Source organism: Salvelinus alpinus, chromosome 11 (genome assembly GCF_045679555.1).
Source record: "Salvelinus alpinus chromosome 11, SLU_Salpinus.1, whole genome shotgun sequence".
NCBI classification, from domain to species: domain Eukaryota; kingdom Metazoa; phylum Chordata; class Actinopteri; order Salmoniformes; family Salmonidae; genus Salvelinus; species Salvelinus alpinus.
The window spans coordinates 8,434,058-8,450,694 of record NC_092096.1 but is presented as its reverse complement, the minus strand read 5'-3'; the positions used below and the strand labels follow the sequence as shown (position 1 = coordinate 8,450,694).

Genomic DNA, 16,637 nt, shown 5'->3' with positions numbered 1-16,637 from the left:
CTCGGTTGGAGTTCGTTGGTCCCCAGTGGTGAATGAGGTGTGTTTGTCCGGGGCTACGAAATGTGTACTGTGTCCATGTTTCAGGTGAGTGTACCTTTGTCACAGCTGTCTCCATAGTAACCAGGTGGGCAGATGCACACCCCTGGACTCATACACAGTCCACCATTCAGACACCTGGGAGAGCAGAGGGCTGGGGGGAGAGCGGAGGAGGACAGGAGAGGAGAAAAGTCTATGTCAGAAACCTCAAGTATTTAATTCACTGTCAGCTGCTTGTAAACCTTCACCCTCAACACTACATTCATTTAATTCACTGTCAGCTGCTTGTAACCCTTCACCCTCAACACTACATTCATTTAATTCACCGTCAGCTGCTTGTAACCCTTCACCCCTCCAACACTACATTCATTTAATTCACCTTCAGCTGCTTGTAACCCTTCACCCCTCCAACACTACATTCATTGCGGTAATAAATGTTTCACTTAGCTCTGCCTGTGGAAGGCACTAAAGAGCCTTACTACTGTTGAGTCTTTGCCAAGAATGAATATCGTAATCACAATGTCTCAAGACCCGTCGACACCAAAATAAAACGCAGGCGTTTTCACAGAACACTTCTCTTAAATCCATGGTCTACTCTACGTGCCTCAAAGCCGCTACACGGTCCACATAGCGGACGTTCCTCTGCGTAACTCTCTGCGTAGTCCTACGTACTTTTTTGCGGCTTCATTTTTTGGGGGGGGGGGGGAGCGAGGCAAAAGGAGCTCCGTAGCCCTGTTTGAGTAGACTGTGAAATCCCTGTGGAGAGTCCTTACTGTTCATATGATACCAAGACAACAGAACCAATCATTTTTCTCCACCCCCTCAGTCAGTGTGTAGCTGGACAGTCTCTCTCTAACCTCTTTAAAGCCTTAAAATAGATGGAACACATGTTCGTTGCCACCCAACCAGCCTGCTGACACTGACATGATTGTTTTTCTGTTCTGGAAAACATTTCAAATAAATTTGCTCTCCGTTTAACTAGTCTGGATGGAGCCTGTTTAACCAGTGCTTTGTAAAAAAAAAAAAAATGTTCCATGATGTTTTTTAGTTGTGGTGCCTTGAGGCAACGTTAAGCCTCCACAAACATAACCTTTTACAGATTCGTTAATACATTTAAATGCAATGCGGTGGTTCTGTTGTTGTCTGAAAATTATAGGCCTGCCTGAGCAGGGTTGGTGTGTGTCATAACTGTGAAACAACACACAACCTCTATTCTTATTACTATTATATATATTATATTATTATATATTATTATTATTATTATATTATATTATTATATATATATTATATATTATTATTATATATATTATATTATTATATATATATTATTATTATTATTATATATATTATATTATTATATATATATTATTATTATTATTATTATATTATTATTAACTATATTATTATTTATATTCTCTTTCTCTAGCCATTCATTTCATTAAGGTTGTATCCTTTTTGTTGTTGTTGAGAAATTCCAGGAAATGAAGAAGATATTCCACCCAGCATTGATGTGGGACAAGGAGAAGGAAAAAAACACAAAGAAAATCATTTTAAAATGTCATTCTATAGATTGAGCGACTCAAGCTATTGCGTTGACTGTGTGCCGTGTAGTGTACATCGATATGGTAATGATGGAAGATAGATGGAATGGCTTGGATGTACAGATGAGACTAAACGTACCTTTCTCGCAGTGAGGCCCGTAGAAACCATCCTGACATTCACACACCTGTCTCTCGTTGCAGAACCCACCGTTACGACAACCACCTGGACATTTAGCTGTGGAGAGAGAGAGAGGAGGGGAGAAGAGACAGAGAGACAGAGAGACAGAGAGAGAGAGACAGAGAGAGGAGGGGAGAAGAGAGAGAGAGGGGAGAAGAGAGAGAGAGAGGGGGGAGAGAGAGAGAGACGGGAGAGACAGAAGAGAGAGAGAGAGAGAGAGAGAGAGAGAGAGAGGGAGAGAGAGAGAGAGAGAGAGAGAGAGAGAGAGAGAGAGAGAGAGAGAGAGAGAGAGAGAGAGAGAAAGGGCAAAGAGAGACGGAAGAGAGAGAGAGACGGGAGAGACAGAGAGAGAGAGAGAGAGAGAGAGAGAGAGAGAGAGAGAGAGAGAGAGAGAGAGAGAGAGAGAGAGAGAGAGAGAGAGAAAGGGCAAAGAGAGACGGAAGAGAGAGAGAGACGGGAGAGACAGAGAGAGAGAGAGAGAGAGAGAGAGAGAGGGGGGGGAGAGAGAGAGAGACGGGAGAGACAGAGAGACAGAGAGAGAGAGAGAGAACACGTGAGAAGAGAAAAGGTTGAGGCTAGTGGAGTCCTCCCTCCCTTCTTTCCTTTCTTCCTCCCTTCATTCCTTCCTTCCTTCCTTCTGTTCTTCCGTCCTCCCCCTTCCCCCTCTCTCTGACATTCTCCATAGCCTGCCATCTCAGAAGACCACTTCAAGGGAACCACATTCCACTACAGTGCAGTGAGATGCCATGGACTTGTATCCCAAATCGCACCCTATTAAATCCAAATGGCACCCTTATGGGCTCTGGTCAAAAGTTTACAGTTCCACAACAGGGCCTGGTTCAAAGCAGACAGAAAAGCAGCACTCTACAACAGGGCCTGGTTCAAAGCAGACTGAAAACCATCTCTCTACAACAGGGCCTGGTTCAAAGCAGACTGAATACCATCTCTCTACAACAGGGCCTGGTTCAAAGCAGACTGAATACCATCTCTCTACAACAGGGCCTGGTTCAAAGCAGACTGAAAACCATCTCTCTACAACAGGGCCTGGTTCAAAGCAGACTGAAAACCATCTCTCTACAACAGGGCCTGGTTCAAAGCAGACTGAAAACCATCTCTCTATAACAGGGCCTGGTTCAAAGCAGACTGAAAATCATCTCTCTACAACAGGGCCTGGTTCAAAGCAGACTGAAAACCATCTCTCTATAACAGGGCCTGGTTCAAAGCAGACTGAAAACCATCTCTCTATAACAGGGCCTGGTTCAAAGCAGACTGAAAATCATCTCTCTACAACAGGGCCTGGTTCAAAGCAGACTGAAAATCATCTCTCTATAACAGGGCCTGGTTCAAAGCAGACTGAAAACCATCTCTCTACAACAGGGCCTGGTTCAAAGCAGACTGAAAACCATCTCTCTACAACAGGGCCTGGTTCAAAGCAGACTGAAAACCATCTCTCTATAACAGGGCCTGGTTCAAAGCAGACTGAAAATCATCTCTCTACAACAGGGCCTGGTTCAAAGCAGACTGAAAACCATCTCTCTATAACAGGGCCTGGTTCAAAGCAGACTGAAAACCATCTCTCTATAACAGGGCCTGGTTCAAAGCAGACTGAAAATCATCTCTCTACAACAGGGCCTGGTTCAAAGCAGACTGAAAACCATCTCTCTATAACAGGGCCTGGTTCAAAGCAGACTGAAAACCATCTCTCTATAACAGGGCCTGGTTCAAAGCAGACTGAAAATCATCTCTCTACAACAGGGCCTGGTTCAAAGCAGACTGAAAACCATCTCCCTACAACAGGGCCTGGTTCAAAGCAGACTGAAAACCATCTCTCTACAACAGGGCCTGGTTCAAAGCAGACTGAAAATCATCTCTCTACAACAGGGCCTGGTTCAAAGCAGACTGAAAACCATCTCTCTATAACAGGGCCTGGTTCAAAGCAGACTGAAAACCAGCTCTCTACAACAGGGCCTGGTTCAAAGCAGACTGAAAACCATCTCTCTACAACAGGGTCTGGTTCAAAGCAGACTGAATACCATCTCTCTATAACAGGGCCTGGTTCAAAGCAGACTGAAAACCAGCTCTCTACAACAGGGCCTGGTTCAAAGCAGACTGAAAACCATCTCTCTACAACAGGGCCTGGTTCAAAGCAGACTGAAAACCATCTCCCTATAACAGGGCCTGGTTCAAAGCAGACTGACAACCATCTCTCTACAACAGGGCCTGGTTCAAAGCAGACTGAATACCATCTCTACAACAGGGCCTGGTTCAAAGCAGACTGAAAACCATCTCCCTACAACAGGGCCTGGTTCAAAGCAGACTGAAAACCATCTCTCTATAACAGGGCCTGGTTCAAAGCAGACTGAAAACCAGCTCTCTACAACAGGGCCTGGTTCAAAGCAGACTGAAAACCATCTCTCTACAACAGGGCCTGGTTCAAAGCAGACTGAATACCATCTCTCTACAACAGGACCTGGTTCAAAGCAGACTGAAAACCATCTCTCTACAACAGGGCCTGGTTCAAAGCAGACTGAATACCATCTCCCTACAACAGGGCCTGGTTCAAAGCAGACTGAAAACCATCTCTCTATAACAGGGTCTAGTTCAAAGCAGACTGAATACCATCTCCCTACAACAGGGCCTGGTTCAAAGCAGACTGAATACCATCTCTCTACAACAGGGCCTGGTTCAAAGCAGACTGAAACCCATCTCTCTACAACAGGGCCTGGTTCAAAGCAGACTGAAACCCATCTCCCTACAACACAACATGAAGGAGAAGCCTTTGAGGTGGGAACGGAAGTCAGAGCTGTCAAACGATCCTTCTTAGGTCTGGAGATCCATCGGCGTGTGAGGAACCCTTGGGTGCGTCCATAACGGCACCCCTATTCCATATATATTAAGTGCACTACTTCTGACCAGAGCCCTATATAGGGAATAGGGGAGCCATTTGGGACAGCACCTTAACACGGGCACCCAGACAACATGTGGCCAGAGACACAATAAGAAGACAATATCTGTGGCCCAAATAGCACATGATCCCAATTTAGTGCACTACTTTTGACCAGGTCCTGTAAGACTCTGATTAAAAGTAGTGCACTATAAAGGGAATAGGGTTCCATTTGGTATGTACACAAGTCACACCAAGACTCACTGAGACAACAGTTACAGAACAAAACTGGCACGACTTCTCAGACTTGTCCTTCCTTTGACAATTTCCTTCACTGTGTCGACAAACACAAGTGGGTGTCCAGGGGATTTGTGTTTGGTAAGACTTTTCCCGCGAACGCTGGCAACAATATCGATTCTTGTTTACGTTAAGGGAAAGCGGATGAAATGGCACGGCCTCTAGTCAAAAGTAGTGCTTGTCTCATTCACTTATGCGACGAGACCCATCAGGAGAAAGAGACGGAGGGATGAGTCTGGTTTCAGTTAGCTCAGGATTCACTCTATCCAACACAAGGGGCAGAGGAAGGGATGAGTCTGGCTTCAGTTAGCTAAGGATTCACTGTATCACTCTATCCAACACAAGGGGCAGAGGAAGGGATGAGTCTGGCTTCAGTTAGCTCAGGATTCACTGTATCACTCTATCCAACACAAGGGGCAGAGGAAGGGATGAGTCTGGCTTCAGTTAGCTCAGGATTCACTGTACCACTCTATCCAACACAAGGGGCAGAGGAAGGGATGAGTCTGGCTTCAGTTAGCTCAGGATTCACTCTATCCAACACAAGGGGCAGAGGAAGGGATGAGTCTGGCTTCAGTTAGCTCAGGATTCACTGTATCACTCTATCCAACACAAGGGGCAGAGGAAGGGATGAGTCTGGTTTCAGTTAGCTCAGGAGTCACGGTATCCAACATGAGGAACAGAGGAAGGGATGAGTCTGGTTTCAGTTAACTCAGGATTCACTGTATCCAACATGAGGAACAGAGGAACGGATGAGTCTGGTTTCAGATAGCTCAGGATTCACTGTATCCAACATGAGGAACAGAGGAAGGGATGAGTCTGGTTTCAGATAGCTCAGGATTCACTGTATCCAACATGAGGAACAGAGGAAGGGATGAGTCTGGTTTCAGATAGCTCAGGATTCACTCTATCCAACATGAGGAACAGAGGAAGGGATGAGTCTGGTTTCAGTTAACTCAGGATTCACTGAATCCATTAGGTGAACAATAGGTAAGTAAAGAAATAAAAACAACAGTAAAAAGACAGTGAAAAATAACAGTAGAGAGGCTATATACAGTAGAGAGGCTATATACAGTAGAGAGGCTATATACAGTAGAGAGGCTATATACAGTAGAGAGGCTATATACAGTAGAGAGGTTATATACAGTAGAGAGGCTATATACAGTAGAGAGGCTATATACAGTAGAGAGGCTATATACAGTAGAGAGGCTACATACAGTAGAGAGGCTATATACAGTAGAGAGGCTATAACAGTAGTGAGGCTATATACAGCAGAGAGGCTATATACAGTAGAGAGGCTATATACAGCAGAGAGGCTATATACAGTAGAGAGGCTATATACAGTAGAGAGGCTATATACAGTAGAGAGGCTATATTCAGTAGAGAGGCTATATTCAGTAGAGAGGCTATATACAGTAGAGAGGCTATATACAGTAGAGAGGCTATATACAGTAGACAGGCTATATTCAGTAGAGAGGCTATATACAGTAGAGGCTATATACAGTAGAGAGGCTATATACAGTAGAGAGGCTACATACAGTAGAGAGGCTATATACAGTAGAGGCTATATACAGTAGAGAGCCTATTTACAGTAGAGAGGCTACATACAGTAGAGAGGCGACATACAGTAGAGAGGCTATATACAGTAGAGAGGCTATATACAGTAGACAGGTTATATACAGTAGAGAGGCTATATACAGTAGAGAGGCTACATACAGTAGCGAGGCTACATACAGTAGAGAGGCTATATACAGTAGAGAGGCTATATACAGTAGAGAGGCTATATACAGTAGACAGGTTATATACAGTAGAGAGGCTATATACAGTAGAGAGGCTACATACAGTAGCGAGGCTACATACAGTAGAGAGGCTATATACAGTAGAGAGGCTACATACAGTAGAGAGGCTATATACAGTAGCGAGGCTACATACAGTAGAGAGGCTACATACAGTAGAGAGGCTATATACAGTAGACAGGCTACATACAGTAGAGAGGCTACATACAGTAGAGAGGCTACATACAGTAGAGGCTACATACAGTAGCGAGGCTATATACAGTAGACAGGCTATATACAGTAGAGAGGCTATAGAGAGGCTACATACAGTAGAGAGGCTATATACAGTACAGAGGCTATATACAGTACAGAGGCTATAAAAGTAGCGAGGCTACATACAGTAGCGAGGCTATATACAGTAGCGAGGCTATATACAGTAGAGAGGCTACATACAGTAGAGAGGCTATATACAGTAGAGAGGCTATATACAGTAGAGAGGCTATATACAGTAGAGAGGCTATATACAGTAGAGAGGCTATAAAAGTAGCGAGGCTATATACAGTAGAGAGGCTATATTTATTTATTTTTTATTTATTTAACCGTTATTTTACCAGGTAAGTTGACTGAGAACACGTTCTCATTTGCAGCAACGACCTGGGGAATAGTTACAGGGGAGAGGAGGGGGATGAATGAGCCAATTGTAAACTATACAGTATACAGTAGTAGAGAGGCTACATACAGTAGCGAGGCTACATACAGTAGAGAGGCTATATACAGTAGCGTGGCACTATGTAGGGAATATGGAGCCATTTGGGACACAGTTCACTGCGCCTTAGCTGTCATAAAACCTTTTGGACTAATTTTGATTTAAACAGCTAGATTTGACACCACATCCCACATTGGGAAGGAGGAAAGGTCACGGAACATTACAGCTGGTTTATGAAGTCTGGTTTGGTGTCGCTGCTTCCTGTAACAGATATGAAGTGCCCTAAGCTGGTATAATTCCCTGCTACAGCGGGGCCTGGAGCTGAGGTCCACACCTGGTCTTTGACAGGGCTTGTCTGGTGAAATGGAACCAATTTAACAGTAACTAAACTGCAAACCCCCATCCATGTCTATATAGTACACCAACCCTGTCTATATAGTACCCCAACCCTGTCTATATAGTACCCCAACCCTGTCTATATAGTACCCCAACCCTGTCTATATAGTACCCCAACCCTGTACCCCAACCCTGTCTATATAGTACACCAACCCTGTCTATATAGTACCCCAACCCTGTCTATATAGTACCCCAACCCTGTCTATATAGCGCCCCAACCCTGTCTACATAGTACCCCAACCCTGTCTATATAGTACCCCAACCCTGTCTATATAATACCCCAACCCTGTCTATATAGTACCCCAACCCTGTCTATATAGCGCCCCAACCCTGTCTACATAGTACCCCAACCCTGTCTATATAGTACCCCAACCCTGTCTATATAGCACCCCAACCCTGTCTATATAGCACCCCAACCCTGTCTATATAGCACCCCAACCCTGTCTATATAGTACCCCATCCCTGTCTATATAGTACACCAACCCTGTCTATATAGTACCCCAACCCTGTCTATATAGTACCCCAACCCTGACTATACAGTACCCCAACCCTGTCTATATAGTACCCCAACCCTGTCTATATAGTACCCCAACCCTGTCTATATAGTACACCAACCCTGTCTATATAGTACCCCAACCCTGTCTATATAGTACCCCAACCCTGTCTATATAGTACCCCAACCCTGACTATATAGTACCCCAACCCTGTCTATATAGTACCCCAACCCTGTACACCAACCCTGTCTATATAGTACCCCAACCCTGTCTATATAGTACCCCAACCCTGTACACCAACCCTGACTATATAGTACCCCAACCCTGTCTATATAGTACCCCAACCCTGTACACCAACCCTGTCTATATAGTACCCCAACCCTGTCTATATAGCACCACAACCCTGTCTATATAGTACCCCAACCCTGTCTATATAGTACCCCAACCCTGTCTATATAGTACCCCAACCCTGTACACCAACCCTGTCTATATAGTACCCCAACCCTGTCTATATAGTACCCCAACCCTGTCTATATAGTACCCCAACCCTGTACACCAACCCTGTCTATATATTACCCCAACCCTGTCTATATAGTACCCCAACCATGTACCCCAACCCTGTCTATATAGTACCCCAACCCTGTCTATATAGTACCCCAACCATGTACCCCAACCCTGTCTATATAGTACCCCAACCCTGTCTATATAGTACCCCAACCCTGTCTATATAGTACCCCAACCCTGTCTATATAGTACCCCAACCCTGTCTATATAGTACCCCAACCCTGTCTATATAGTACCCCAACCCTGTCTATATAGTACCCCAACCCTGTCTATATAGCACCCCATCCCTGTCTATATAGCACCCAACCCTGTCTATATAGTACCCCAACCCTGTCTATATAGTACCCCAACCCTGTCTATATAGCACCCCAACCCTGTCTATATAGTACCCCAACCCTGTACACCAACCCTGTCTATATAGTACCACAACCCTGTACCCCAACCCTGTCTATATAGTACCCCAACCCTGTCTATATAGTACCCCAACCCTGACTATACAGTACCCCAACCCTGTCTATATAGTACCCCAACCCTGTCTATATAGTACCCCAACCCTGTCTATATAGTACCCCAACCCTGTCTATATAGTACCCCAACCCTGTCTATATAGTACCCCAACTCTGTCTATATAGTACCCAAACCCTGTACCCCAACCCTGTCCACATAGAACCCGAACCCTGTCTATATAGCAGTCCTGGTTTGTGAACCCAGGGGGTTATGTGCCTGGTCTGTAGTCCTGGTTTGTGAACCCAGGGGGTTATGTGCCTGGCCTGTAGTCCTGGTTTGTGAACCCAGGGGGTTATGTGCCTGGTCTGTAGTCCTGGTTTGTGAACCCAGGGGGTTATGTGCCTGGCCTGTAGTCCTGGTTTGTGAACCCAGGGGTTATGTGCCTGGTCTGTAGTCCTGGTTTGTGAACCCAGGGGTTATGTGCCTGGCCTGTAGTCCTGGTTTGTGAACCCAGGGGTTATGTGCCTGGTCTGTAGTCCTGGTCTGTGAACCCAGGGGTAATGTGCCTGGTCTGTAGTCCTGGTCTGTGAACCCAGGGGTAATGTGCCTGGTCTGTAGTCCTGGTTTGTGAACCCAGGGGGTTATGTGCCTGGTCTGTAGTCCTGGTGTGTGGGGTTATGTGCCTGTGTAGTGGTGGGGGGGTACTGGTGCGTGTGGTGGTGGGGGTACTGGTGTGTGTGGTGGGGGGTACTGGTGTGTGTAGTGGGGGGGTACTGGTGTGTGTGGTGGGGGGGTACTGGTGTGTGTAGTGGGGGGTACTGGTGTGTGTAGTGGGGGGGGGGGGGGTACTGGTGTGTGTAGTGGGGGGGGGGGTACTGGTGTGTGGTGGGGGGGTACTGGTGTGTGTAGTGGGGGGGAGGGTACTGGTGTGTGTGGTGGGGGGGTACTGGTGTGTGTAGTGGGGGGGTACTGGTGTGTGTGGTGGGGGGGTACTGGTGTGTGTAGTGGGGGGGTACTGGTGTGTGTGGTGGGGGGGTACTGGTGTGTGTAGTGGGGGTGGTACTGGTGTGTCTCTCCTGTTCCAGCCTCAATCTGCAGCTGGCAGAGTTCCCATGACATCATGCCCTAGCTATGGCTTTTGTCCTGGACGCTGATTGGCAGGTAACTTCACTCCCCTCTCTCCTCCCCTGGTCACAAAGCCCCTCCCCCCTCTGCCTCCCCCATTAGGACAAGGCTTTAAACATGAGAGCACCAGGAAGACATGACCTCCACACACACACACACACACACACACACACAAACACACACACACACACACACACACACACACACACACACACACACACACACACACACACACACACACACACACACACACACACACACACACACACACACACACACACACACACACACACACACACACTCAAACACAGGAAGTGAGCAGACAGCAGCTAGTAGCCCCTCTCCACTGAGCTCTGATCCATTCCAGCAGGACAGGAACATATGGCCCGTGTCCCAAATGGCATCCTATATCCTATATAGTACACTAACACCCACAGAGTTCAGGTCAACAGTAGTGCACTTTATGGGGAATAGGGTTCCATTTTGGATGTAGACCCTAGTAACATATGGATCTATAGATCTACCATGGGATGTATTTACCCTCCACCCTGATGATGAAGGACCATGATCACTGATCTATACATCCTGCTGTCTCTATACATCCTGCTGTCTCTATACCTCATGCTGTCTCTATACATCCTGCTGTCTCTATACCCCTCTATACATCCTGCTGTCTCTATACATCCTGCTGTCTCTATACCTCATGCTGTCTCGATACATCCTGCTGTCTCTATACATCCTGCTGTCTCTATACATCCTGCTGTCTCTATACATCCTGCTGTCTCTATACCTCTAAGTTCTACCTCTGCTAAATCAGACAGGGTAATGTTATAATATCCAGTCAGCAGCAGAGGTAGAACTAAATCAGACAGGGTAATGTTATAATATCCAGTCAGCAGCAGAGGTAGAACTAAATCAGACAGGGTAATGTTATAATATCTAGTCAGCAGCAGAGGTAGAACTAAATCAGACAGGGTAATGTTATAATATCCAGTCAGCAGCAGCAGAGGTAGAACTAAATCAGACAGGGTAATGTTATAATATCCAGTCAGCAGCAGCAGAGGTAGAACTAAATCAGACAGGGTAATGTTATAATATCCAGTCAGCAGCAGAGGTAGAACTAAATCAGACAGGGTAATGTTATAATATCCAGTCAGCAGCAGAGGTAGAACTAAATCAGACAGGGTAATGTTATAATATCCAGTCAGCAGCAGAGGTAGAACTAAATCAGACAGGGTAATAATATAATATCCAGCCAGCAGCAGAGGTAGAACTAAATCAGACAGGGTAATGTTATAATATCCGGTCAGCAGCAGAGGTAGAACTAAATCAGACAGGGTAATGTTATAATATCCAGTCAGCAGCAGAGGTAGAACTAAATCAGACAGGGTAATGTTATAATATCCAGTCAGCAGCAGAGGTAGAACTAAATCAGACAGGGTAATGTTATAATATCCAGTCAGCAGCAGAGGTAGAACTAAATCAGACAGGGTAATAATATAATATCCAGCCAGCAGCAGAGGTAGAACTAAATCAGACAGGGTAATGTTATAATATCCGGTCAGCAGCAGAGGTAGAACTAAATCAGACAGGGTAATGTTATAATATCCAGTCAGCAGAGGTAGAACTAAATCAGACAGGGTAATGCAGACTGAGAGCTAGCCAATCATCTCTGACGATGCTGAGAGCTAGCCAATCATCTCTGGTGATGCTGAGAGCTAGCCAATCATCTCTGGTGATGCTGAGAGCTAGCCAATCATCTCTGGTGATGCTGAGAGCTAGCCAATCATCTCTGGCGATGCTGAGAGCTAGCCAATCATATCTGGTGATGCTGAGAGCTAGCCAATCATCTCTGGTGGTAATGAGAGCTAGCCAATCATCTCTGGCGATGCTGAGAGCTAGCCAATCATCTCTGGTGATAATGAGAGCCAATATTCTCCACTCCTCTCCTCTCCTCTCCTCTCCTCTCCTCTCCTCTCCTCTCCTCTCCTCTCCTCTCCTCTCCTCTCCACTCCTCTCCCCCACTCTCCTCTCCCCTCCTCTCCACTCCTCTCCCCTTCTCTGCTTTCCTCTTCTCTGATCTCCTCTCCCCCCCCCCCCTCCTCCCCTCTCACCTCCTCTTCTAGTAGACCATTCAAAACAGAGGTAACATGTTCAAAGTGTAAATGAAACTCTGGGAGCTGCATCCTCACCTCTCTGGCAGGTCTTGAAGAAGATGGCGTTGTGAGGTGTCCTCAGGATGATGTTCCCGCCGGCGTCCATGACCAGTATGGTGACCTCAAACGCTGCTACGCCATCCTGGTCTCCTAAACACGGGAAGCCCACCTGCACCACTTAAAACACAGAGAAACATCATATTACAACGCAGTAATCAGTATGCTGAGTATGGCTGCTTTCAGGCTATTATGACTGGTTTCAAGCATTATGACTGATTTCACGCTATTATGACTGATTTCACGCTATTGTGACTGCTTTCAGGCTATTATGACTGCTTTCACGCTATTATGACTGATTTCACGCTATTATGACTGATTTCACGCTATTGTGGCTGCTTTCAGGCTATTATGACTGGTTTCACGCTATTATGACTGCTTTCAGGCTATTATGACTGCTTTCACGCTATTATGACTGATTTCACGCTATTATGACTGATTTCACGCTATTGTGGCTGCTTTCAGGCTATTATGACTGGTTTCAAGCATTATGACTGATTTCACGCTATTATGACTGATTTCACGCTATTGTGACTGCTTTCAGGCTATTATGACTGCTTTCACGCTATTATGACTGATTTCACGCTATTATGACTGATTTCACGCTATTGTGGCTGCTTTCAGGCTATTATGACTGGTTTCACGCTATTATGACTGCTTTCAGGCTATTATGACTGCTTTCACGCTATTATGACTGATTTCACGCTATTATGACTGATTTCACGCTATTGTGGCTGCTTTCAGGCTATTATGACTGGTTTCACGCTATTATGACTGCTTTCAGGCTATTATGACTGCTTTCACGCTATTATGACTGATTTCACGCTATTATGACTGATTTCACGCTATTGTGGCTGCTTTCAGGCTATTATGACTGCTTTCACGCTATTATGACTGCTTTCACGCTATTATGACTGGTTTCACGCTATTATGACTGCTTTCAGGCTATTATGACTGCTTTCACGCTATTATGACTGATTTCACGCTATTATGACTGATTTCACGCTATTGTGGCTGCTTTCAGGCTATTATGACTGGTTTCAAGCATTATGACTGATTTCACGCTATTATGACTGATTTCACGCTATTGTGGCTGATTTCAAGCATTATGACTGGTTTCAAGCATTATGACTGATTTCACGCTATTATGACTGATTTCACGCTATTGTGGCTGATTTCAAGCTATTGTGACTGATTTCAAGCTATTATGACTGATTTCACGCTATTATGGCTGATTTCACGCTATTATGGCTGATTTCAAGCTATTATGACTGATTTCAAGCTATTTTGGCTGATTTCAAGCTATTATGACTGATTTCACGCTATTATGGCTGATTTCAAGCTATTGTGACTGATTTCAAGCTATTATGACTGATTTCAAGCTATTATGACTGATTTCAAGCTATTATGGCTGATTTCAAGCTATTATGACTGATTTCAAGCTATTATGACTGATTTCAAGCTATTATGACTGATTTCAAGCTGTTTGACTGTAGTGGCCTGTGTGGTCTAGTGGTTAGCGCTGGGCTGCTGACTCACTCTCCTCCACTCTTTCCTGCTTGTTGTTCAGTCTCATGTGTTCAATAAACAACACCACTGAGAAGGTAGCATGGATTCACCGGCTCCTGTCTCACCTGAGGGCCGACGTGGTACAGAGCCCAGGAGAGGAACGTTGACCGTGGGGTTGTCCATGATGTCCAGATCCATGGAGCGCAGAGTCTGGAACTCATAGAAGTACTCTGCCTGCAACACACATGAACGGAGAACAGCTGATGTCTCAGAGAAGAACTCTGCCTGCAACACACATGAACGGAGAACAGCTGATGTCTCAGAGAAGAACTCTGCCTGCAACACACATGAACGGAGAACAGCTGATGTCTCAGAGAAGAACTCTGCCTGCAACACACATGAACGGAGAACAGCTGATGTCTCAGAGAAGAACTCTGCCTGCAACACACATGAACGGAGAACAGCTGATGTCTCAGAGAAGAACTCTGCCTGCAACACACATGAACGGAGAACAACAGCTGATGTCTCAGAGAAGAACTCTGCCTGCAACACACATGAACGGAGAACACAGCTGATGTCTCAGAGAAGAACTCTGCCTGCAACACACATGAACGGAGAACAGCTGAACAACTATTGACATGTGGTCTCTCTCTCTAAATGACATGTGGTTTTGCTCTCTAAATGACATGTAGTCTCTCTCTCTAAATGACATGTAGTCTCTCTCTAAATGACATGCGGTCTCTCTCTCTAAATGACATGCGGTCCCTCTCTCTAAATGACATGTGGTCTGTCTCTTTAAATGACATGTGGTCTCTCTCTCTAAATGACATGTGGTCTCTCTCTCTAAATGACATGCGGTCCCTCTCTCTAAATGACATGTGGTCTGTCTCTTTAAATGACATGTGGTCTCTCTCTCTAAATGACATGTGGTCTCTCTCTCTAAATGACATGTGGTCTCTCTCTCTAAATGACATGTGGTCTCTCTCTCTAAATGACATGCGGTCTCTCTCTCTAAATGACATGTGGTCTCTCTCTCTAAATGACATGTGGTCTCTCTCTCTAAATGACATGCGGTCTCTCTCTCTAGATGACATGTGGTCTCTCTCTCTAAATGAGATGTGGTCTCTCTCTCTAAATGACATGCGGTCTCTCTGTCCAGATGACATGTGGTCTCTCTGTCCAGATGACATGCGGTCTCTCTCTCTAAATGACATGCGGTCTCTCTGTCCAGATGACATGTGGTCTCTCTGTCCAGATGACATGCGGTCTCTCTCTCTAAAAGACATGTGGTCTCTCTCTCTAAATGACATGTGGTCTCTCTCTCTAAAAGACATGTGGTCTCTCTCTCTAAATGACATGCGGTCTCTCTGTCCAGATGACATGCGGTCTCTCTCTCTAAATGACATGTGGTCTCTCTCTCTAAAAGACATGTGGTCTCTCTCTCTCTAAAAGACATGTGGTCCCTCTCTCTAAATGACATGTGGTCTCTCTCTCTAAATGACATGCTGTCCCTCTCTCTAAATAACATGTGGTCTCTCTGTCTAGATGACATGTGGTCTCTCTGTCTCTCTTGTCAAGTGATTGGGGAGGCATGGCAGAACACACACAGGGGGGAAAAAAAGAGAGAGCCCAGAACAGAGAGATGAAAGAGGGAGAGAGGAAAGGGGAGACAGCGATGTTCCCTCTATGCAGTGAATGCTTCCCAGTGTTAAAGCGTTTGATGAAGGGAAAGGTACACAAGGCTGGCAGAGGGAGAGTAGGCTAATCCTGCAGCTGAATGGTAATAACCAACACAGATAACTCTCCACCATGCAGCCTTTCATGCCCCAGGCTTTTGTTCCTAAGCCTCGCCGGCTGCCTTTGAAGTACAGGGGTAACAGAACCCAGGAAAGAGAAGGGCCCTCTCTCTGTATCTCTCCCTCTCTCTCTCTCTCTCTCTCATTTGCCGACTCAACATGCCATTACCGGATTACGATCTCTGTATGTTTAGTGTGTGTGTGTGTTTTGTGTGTGGACGTGTTTAACTATTCTTGTGGGGACCAGAAGTCCCTACAAGAATAGTAAACGAACAAAAAGTTGACCAGCTGGGGACATTTTGTTAGTCCCCACAAGGTCAAATGCTATTTCTAGGGGGTATAGGGTTAAGGTTAGAATTAGTGTTCGGGTCAGAATTACGTTAACGGTTAGGAGCTATGGTTAGTTTTAGAGTTATGGGTTAGGGAAAATAGGATTTTGAATGGGACTGAATTGTGTGTCCCCACAAGGTTAGCTGTACAAGACTGTGTGTGTGTGTGTGTGTGTGTGTGTGTGTGTGTGTGTGTGTGTGTGTGTGTGTGTGTGTGTGTGTGTGTGTGTGTGTGTGTGTGTACACAGCGCTGGCTTGGAGGGAGCTGGAAGCTTTGGTCCGTTCCGCTCTCTGCCGTTCTCTGTAATTTGCTGTCACCAGAGATGATCTCATCAGGAAGAGAAATTGGT

The 16,637-nt window shown here is 45.6% G+C and overlaps 1 protein-coding gene across 2 annotated transcripts in view; it reads right to left on the bottom strand.

Moving 5' to 3' along the window:
• Window positions 1-16,637, bottom strand: part of wif1 (wnt inhibitory factor 1) — a 51,217-nt gene that overhangs the window by 25,583 nt on the left and 8,997 nt on the right. The window contains exons 3-6 of one of the 2 annotated variants that reach the window (XM_071331655.1): window positions 14,288-14,396; window positions 12,633-12,773; window positions 1,717-1,812; window positions 95-190 (exon numbers count right to left, since the gene is read on the bottom strand). In XM_071331655.1, coding sequence (XP_071187756.1) covers window positions 95-190; window positions 1,717-1,812; window positions 12,633-12,773; window positions 14,288-14,396 — 442 coding nt within the window. The remainder of the gene's footprint in view (window positions 1-94; window positions 191-1,716; window positions 1,813-12,632; window positions 12,774-14,287; window positions 14,397-16,637) is intronic. The other variant, XM_071331656.1, reaches the window with a different exon arrangement.